Source organism: Microtus ochrogaster, unplaced genomic scaffold (genome assembly GCF_000317375.1).
Source record: "Microtus ochrogaster isolate Prairie Vole_2 unplaced genomic scaffold, MicOch1.0 UNK36, whole genome shotgun sequence".
In the NCBI taxonomy this organism is placed as follows: Eukaryota; Metazoa; Chordata; class Mammalia; order Rodentia; family Cricetidae; genus Microtus; species Microtus ochrogaster.
The window spans coordinates 2,747,209-2,755,247 of NW_004949134.1; the positions used below are offsets into that span (position 1 = coordinate 2,747,209).

Below are 8,039 nucleotides of genomic sequence, written 5' to 3' on the forward strand. Positions count from 1 at the left end.
GGGGATAGTTCTGTAACGGAGGATTGACAAGTATCATCGCCTTCTTCCCCGGTAATTCTAATGAACTTATATCCTCTCTTAGCCAGTATCATTCTTTTAGCCCCCACTAATCTGCTTTATTATTATTTTTCAGAATTGCAACCTCGGCAACGTTCTTGTACCAGAGTATCTAAGCTGAGGTCTGCACAAAAATGTGGTCTAGCATGACAAGGTCACAAATCCGCATGAGCAAAAGACTTCCTATTGTAAAAGTCTTTGTCATGAAGGTAGATGAGCAATGGAAACAAATAAGCAGAGGACAAATTTCCACCAAATACATCGAACGGCTTCAGGGTGTGTGCCTGCTCATTCACTCAGAGTCAGATGGCTCTCTGCTATTAGAGTACACAATACATCCAGATGTGCCCTATAAGAAACAATACAAGCATTTAATTAGTTGGCCTGAAGCTAATAACAGCACTATGACAATATATTTCCCAGACCCAGAGTGTTGTCAAAGTGTCTGGGAAGATATCTGCCAAGTTCAACATAAAGATCCAAATGTACAAACATCGCAAGACCCTGCAGTTAACTTAACTAGTTTTCATGAAGTGCCCCAATTCCAGTATGTCTTCCAGGAACCCACCTCTGAATGCAATATGCTTGAAACCATTGCAGATTTGCTTATTATTGTGAAAGAATCTCCAAGCCACAAGAAATGCCTGGCACTGCTTTTAGGAAAATTAGATTACATTAAAAAATTGCTTCTGGTGTTCCACACTTGCGAAGATCAAAAGAACATGGAAAGCTTACATTTTTTATGTATCATTATTAAAGGACTCTTCTTTTTCAATGATGCACATTTGTTTAATACCATGTTTTCTGATGAATGTATCATGGATGTAATAGGATGCCTTGAGTATGACCCTAGTTTGGATAAGCCATATCAGCACAGGAAATTCTTGGCTGAAAACGCAAAATTTAAGGAAGTTATGCCAATAACACACTCCAAACTTAGGCAAAAAATACACCAGACCTACAAAATGCAATATATCCATGACATTCTATTACCTATACCATCCAAATTTCATGAGAATCGTCTTTCTGATCTTACAGCTTCCATTTTTTCCAACAAAATAGAAATAGTTACCATGCTGCAGGAAGATGAAACGTTTTTGCTTGAAATTTTTGCCCAGTTAGAAGATAACATTGTAGGTGAGGAAAGACGGTGTGAGTTGTTATTTTTCCTTAAGGAATTCTGTGAATTTGCCATGACCTTAAAAGTTCTAGAGAAAAAGGCATTATTGAAAACAGTGATAAAGCTTGGAATCATGAGGGCTCTGAAAGTTTCAGTATGTATGCAAGAGCATCAAATAAAAGTAGCTGCTGTAGATATATTTACTTATATAGTAGAATATAATCCACAAATAGTCCGACTGTATGCAGTGGATGAAGCTCAAAACAGTGAAAATAAGGATGACCTTCTCATCAATATAATGATCAAACAAATCATCTGTGATCCTGATCCTGAATCTTCTGTTGTTTTAAGTTTGACAGCAGTTCTCCGTAGTCTTCTTGATCCAGAAAACATGTTTATAACAGGTAATGCATCTGAAAGAAGTAAATTTATGATTTTTTTCTATACACATTGCATGGATAACTTAGCAGGACCAATTTTGTCTATCACAGGACAAAATGATGGTGATGATAACACAGTCAACATCTATTCTGATATTGACCAAAATGTACAATTGCTTGGAGTAGTTTTAGAAATGCTCAGTTTTTGTGTAAAGCACCACAAAATTTATATTAAAAACTATATTTTGAAAAACAACTTGCTCAGCAGAGTCCTGGTGTTGATGCATTCAAAGGACACTCTTCTGGTTTTGTCTGCTCTCAGGCTGATGAGACAGATGATTGGCCTTAAAGATGAAATTTATAATCTTTACATAGTGAGGAAAAATCTTTTTAAACCTGTTATAAGTTCTTTACTTCGTAATGGAAGACGATATAATATGCTAAACTCAGCTATTATTGAACTATTTGAATTTATAAGAGTGCAAAACATCAAGTCTCTTATTACAAACATTGTGGAAAAATTTTATATGGCTCTTGATTCAATTGAGTATGTCCAGACATTTAAAGGATTGAGATTTAAATATGAAGAACAGAAGGAACAAGAAAATAAAGTAAAAAGAAATTTACATGACATGATATACAAGAAATTACACTTCAAGCATATGAAAGTTGTGGAGGTGGATGTCAAGGAAGAAATGTGTCCTAGAGTAGATACTGGAGCTGTTGTGCCATTGGGAGAGGACTTGCAAAGTTCTTGTGACACACTTATGCAACTAAAAGAGACAAGTGAAGACGAAGTAGCACAGTCAGAAGAAAAGTCATTTGAATTTGACTGTTCATCTCAGTCTGAGGCTTCTGATAGAGAAATGAGTAGTCCATCACAGTGTAGCAAGAGGATTTCTTTAGTGGACTATTCTGATGATGAAGATGACGATGACAGTGATAATCAGGATGATGAAGAGGAAAAAGAAGAACCTCCCCCAAAAAGACCTAATCTAGGTTCATAAAATAAGATGAGGCCCTCAACTTTTGATTCAAATAAGTTTTGATAACTATCGCAAGCTGAAAAATATAATTTTAAAAAAATCTTTCTCTTATGGACTTTTGAATATAGTAAAATATGTAGCTAATAGGATAAATAATAGGCCTCAATTTTATATGAAAAAAATTTACCATTGAGTGATAACATCTTATTTTGGCAGCATGGTTTGGGAGGGGAAACAGTTTGATAAACTAATACAATTTTCACTCAGGTCGTTATGTTACGAACAACTACAAAAGTTTTATTGTAAAGCTTATTTTTAAAAAGAGTTTAGTAATGGCATTTTGTCTATAAATTGAAGTTTTATGAAAGAAACATTTTTGTGAAATAGTCAATATTAAAAACAGAGATTTTACATTTCTGTGAAGCCTTCTCTGAACTTCAACTTTATGACTAATATGAGAAACAACATTCAGCACAATTAAGTGCATATGTTCATGAATAAAATGTTAAGTTTGATCCTAGATGAGCTGTTGTGAATGTACTTCTTTTTAGATAAGAAATATCATATGCTTTTTCAGACCCAGGCCAGCTGGTCCTGAGTTCCTTGCTTGTACTCTCTCTCCATCTGCTCCTGATTTGGAACTTGAGGTTTCAGTCCGGTGCTCCAATGTGGGTCTCTCAGTCTCCTTTCATCGCCTGATGAAGGTTATTATTCAAGAGGATGCCTATATGTTTTTCTTTGGGTTCACCTTCTTATTTAGCTTCTCTAGGATCACGAATTATAGGCTCAATGTCCTTTATTTATGGCTAGAAACCAAATATGAGTGAGAACATCCCATGTTCCTCTTTTTGGGTCTGGCTTACCTCACTCAGCATAGTGTTTTCTATTTCCATCCATTTGTATGCAAAATTCAAGAAGACATTCGCTGAACATAGCGGACAATGAGGACTACTGAGAACTAAAGAACAATGGCAATGGGTTTTTGATCCTACTGCACGTACTGGCTTTGTGGGAGCCTAGGCAGTTTGGATGCTCACCTTACTAGACCTGGATGGAGGTGGGTGGTCTTTGGACTTCCCACAGGTCAGGGAACCCTGATTGCTCTTCGGGCTGATGGAGGGGGGGAACTGATTGGGGGAGGGGGAGGGATATGGGAGGTGGTGGTAGGGAGGAGGCAGAAATCTTTAATAAATAATAAATAAATAAATAAGTCTTTAAAAAGTAAATTAAAAAAAGAAATATCAAGTATCAGTATCAACACAATTCTATTCCTAATGTGCATTCTACAGGTCCTCCAGGTATTACAACAGGATGCATCTAATATCCAGATTGTTAAAATTATTTTTTCATTCATTAATGAAGCTTTGTCCTTTTCCCCAGAGTGGTAGGTACATATTAGGATATAAATATTTCTCTCTAGTTGCTGAAACAAAGTAACTAATAAAAACAACTTAAAAGGGAAAATTTTAATTTTGTCTTCAGCGTGAGGGAATACATTCCATCCTAGTGGGAAAGGTATAGGAGTAGACAATTCAATGGTGGGAAGAGTTGAAAGCAGTATGTCACCTTGTACCCACAATCTACAAACCACTAGATGCATCCAGATTCTTACCTCAAATATCTCTTTTAATTTAGTGTAGGACATCAGCCCATTGTACAGTGTCACACACATTCAAGTTGTCTTTCAATCTCAATTATTCCAGTCTTTAACTGCCTCATAAATATGCCAAAAATTTTGTATCCTAAGTATAGATTTTGTTATTAACTATCACTAATTGACCTTTTTGCTATGTAACAAGCAATTATATATTTTTAAGTCCTAACATTTTATATCTCATCCCGAAAGTCTCATGGCCATTTCATATTGCAAAATGTATTCAGTCCAACACACATGCATACCTGGGGAAGCCTGCCCCAGTACAGAGGAGAAAACATGTCCTCTGACCATCCACATTAAGACTGAGCAAAAAAAAAAAAAAAAAAGCAACCCAGGGCAGCCTTCTCTGGACACCAAGGAGAAAACATGAGTCAGACATTTGGGCATTATTATGGCAAGCAAATATATTGTGTTATGGGAGAGAGAGAGAGAGAGAGAGAAAGAGAGAGAGAGAGAGAGAGAGAGAGAGAGAGAGAGAGAGAGAGAGATTGGTTCATGTACTGTGCAGAGAGGCAGATCTGAAGAGGTGAAGTTTGTGAGGAATGTGCTGAGGTGGGTGGATTGCTTGCTACCTGGGACCAAGTTGATTTCTGGGCCTGGGATGCTGCCAAGACCCATACCTGTTTCTGTGTCCATCCTGTAGCTGTGATCTGTGTTGATATCTGTGGCTGCTGATACCACTGAAGGCCTAGAGTGTAGGGCAGTGCATAGTTGGCCTTGCCCCTCACTGTCTATAAAACTACTAAGTACTGGCTCTGCCCCCTTACTAGCTGCAGCACTTGGGGGAGCATACCCTGTACCTTGCCTGGGGAGCACAGTAGGGATGAAGATGAGCTAGCACCAAGGGCTTGAATGTGGAAGAGCTGTCCCAATGACTTGTTTGTCTGGCACGTGGCAGCATCGGTAAGGAAAAGATGTCCCCTGCTCCTTGCCCTTTGTGACTCATCTGCTGCATGCAAAGGAGCTGTCTCTCCCCTTTCTCAGCTACAGCACTCAGGAAAACCGGCCCTTCGCCTTGTTAAGGAAGCACAGTGGAGGTAACCTTGTTGAAGAGGATGCAGGTGAATGGCCCACCCCAAGAACTTGAGTTAGGGAAAACTAGTGCCATCCCTCATCTGCCATATTGTACTGTGGATGTAAGAGAGATCCCCCTATCCCTTACCACCTGTGACACTTGGGAAAGCTGACCCTAAGATCATGAGAGAGTAGGATAGTTGGTCCTCCCCACTCTAGATGCATCACTCCTGAGAGTGGCCCCTGAAACTCACCTGGGCAACTTAATAGATGTGGCCCTAGTGGTGTAGGTATTAGTAAGATGGCCTGGCCCTAGTGGTGTAGGTTTGAGTAAGATGGCCTTGACGGTCTGAGAGAAGAACAGAACCCATCCCTTGCTCCTTGCTGTGTAGGGCAAACAAACCAGGACAACACAGGGAGAGTAACTAACAGTGCAACCACCCTGGCCCACAACCAGGGCTATGAGTTTGGCCTACCTCATCATCTGTTCTACCTATGATCTGCTGGAGCACATGAAGATACCATTCCTGAAGATCCAAGCTGCAGGGTCTCCATGACACAGAGCAACAACAGGAAATCCAAGAAAAGTCTCAATAAGGTCTCAGTATCTATGGTGTAGCTGAAACCAGAGGCCATGAACCAGACCAATGACTCTTTGCAATAATCACTTGCAACTAAAGATATAGAGACTAAAGGGTACACTGTGTGACTTTCTGTGTTATACTATAACTTCCATTGTGAGATTTTATTCTCTCTCTCTCTCCCCCCTCTTTATTATCTTTTAAATTTTATTCAAGAGAGGAAGTTTCAAGGACAAAGGGTGGATGCAAAAGGATGAGGAAATGAATGGAATCAAGACACATGATGTGAAAGCCACAAATAAACCTTAACAAAATATATTAAGACTAGCTATAAAATAATCCATGGTCTTTAATATTTTAAACATTGCTCAAAAGTAAAATGACAGAGTCTCTTCTGAGGATCATATATATTCCCTTAACTGTGAGCTCCATATAACAAAATAAAAAATGTATGGGTAACATTTTTGTGGTCATAAAAAAATGACTACAATTCAATTTATAAAGGCCAGATAGATGGCTAAGAATTTGAATTACTGGTTGATCTTCCATAAAATTGGATTTGATTACTAGCATCCACATGGCAGTTAAGGAACATGTATAAGTACAGTTCCATTAACATGTTGTCTTCTTCTGACTTCCGTTGCCATTTCATGCATGTGGTATACAGACATACATACAAATAAAATGCCCATACATATAAAATAAAAATAAATATATTTTAAAAATCAACTAGTAGAAGAAATTGTTCTTTTCATCTTCTGGGTCCTGAAGGAAGAGCCCATAAATGTTGGGGAAAGCATGGCAGCAGATGGACAGAGCAGAAACCTGGTGATCAAAGCTTTCACTACAGTCAGGGAAGGGGAAGGGAGAGAGAGAGCGCACGCACATTGGAAGTAAGGAGAATTTATAAAGTCTCTAAGCCAACCCTCAAATGTGCTTCCTATAGCAAGGCTTTACCTTGTAAAGATTCCATAATCTTCCCAAACAATGCCACCAACCATGTGTCAATTCAAATACTTGGACCAATGGTGGGATACTTTTCATTTAAACCACTCTATTCCACTTCTTGCCCCCACAGACCTATAGCTATAGCATAATGCTGTTGTGTTACAAAACTTTTTGTTGGGAAATGCAATATACATAGTCACCTCAAATAGGGAACCCATGGCAGACCAAAGTACAGCTACCACTGAAGTCCAACTTGGTAAACCAATGAATATTATTTGGGTTGCATACTGTAATATGGGTGAAGTCTTACAGGAGTGAAATGACCCAAAGACTACTGTATCACCAAAGGTCACCCTAGCAGAGGTGGCAGCTAACAAAATCTGAAAACCTGGAGCACCTTGCACAGTCAGCATTCATTGCAACTGTTTGGAGTGTTCTATTCATGCAACTCAGTTGATTCAAGCCTCTTCCAGGTAACTCGACTGGTTTTTGCTTCTTCCAGGTAGCAGACCTTGTGTCTGAGTCTTCTTTGATGTTTGTCTTGTCTGAGAATGTTTTGTAGTAGCCTTTTATTGTTTAATCTTAGGAAAGAGAGGCTTAGTGAATCTGATCAGTTTCATGGACTTCCTGTTGCTGTTTAGAATTCTTTACCTGCTATTTTAATGTCCTTTCCTGCTAGAGGGAATATTTCTATTTCAGAAGAAATTGCTGCACTATATTTTACCCTTTCCTCTGAATCTTACATTTTCCTTTCCCCTCTTCTAAAATGATCTCTGAACCATGGGAGAGGTGGCTCTAGATGTTCAATTATGGCTAAGAATTAGTCCACCATGACACAACAGTCACTTGCTGTTTTAGGGTTATATTGCTATAATGAAACATCAAGACCAAGAGCAAGTTGGTAAGAAAAGTATTTATTTAGTGCACTTTTTTTACATCACAGTACATCCTTAAAGGAAATCAGGGCAGAACCTCAAACAGGGCAGGAACCTTGTGGCAGGAACTAATGCAGAGAAAATAGAGCTGTATAGTAGCTTAGTGGCTTGCTTATGCCATTCTAATTGATTTTCTAATACAAGCCAAGACCACCAGCCCAGGAAGTGTCCCACTCACAGTGTACTGTGCTTTCCCCACATAAATGTGAACTACATTTTGTGGAGCAAACATTAAATTCAATCAGAAGGCTGTTGGTCTTACCCATGACTGCTCAGTTACCACTTCCCAGTGCTTACACACCTGGCCTGGTGTGCCAGTGTTTAAGCATGCAAGCTGAACAGAAATGGTAGTGACAGTTCT

At 38.8% G+C, this 8,039-nt stretch overlaps 1 protein-coding gene across 1 annotated transcript; it reads left to right on the top strand.

The window, feature by feature from the left end:
• Positions 1–224: 224 nt before the first annotated feature.
• Positions 225–2,564, top strand: LOC101985680 (protein PPP4R3C-like). Its single transcript, XM_005368616.1, has one exon. The coding sequence runs from the start codon at positions 225–227 to the stop codon at positions 2,562–2,564; it is 2,340 nt and encodes a 779-aa protein (XP_005368673.1).
• The last annotated feature ends 5,475 nt before the right edge of the window (positions 2,565–8,039 follow it).

Excerpts from the sequence above, each read along its gene's own strand:
- LOC101985680 (XM_005368616.1), top strand. The coding sequence starts at position 225 with ATGAGCAAAAGACTTCCTATTGTAAAAGTCTTTGTCATGAAGGTAGAT.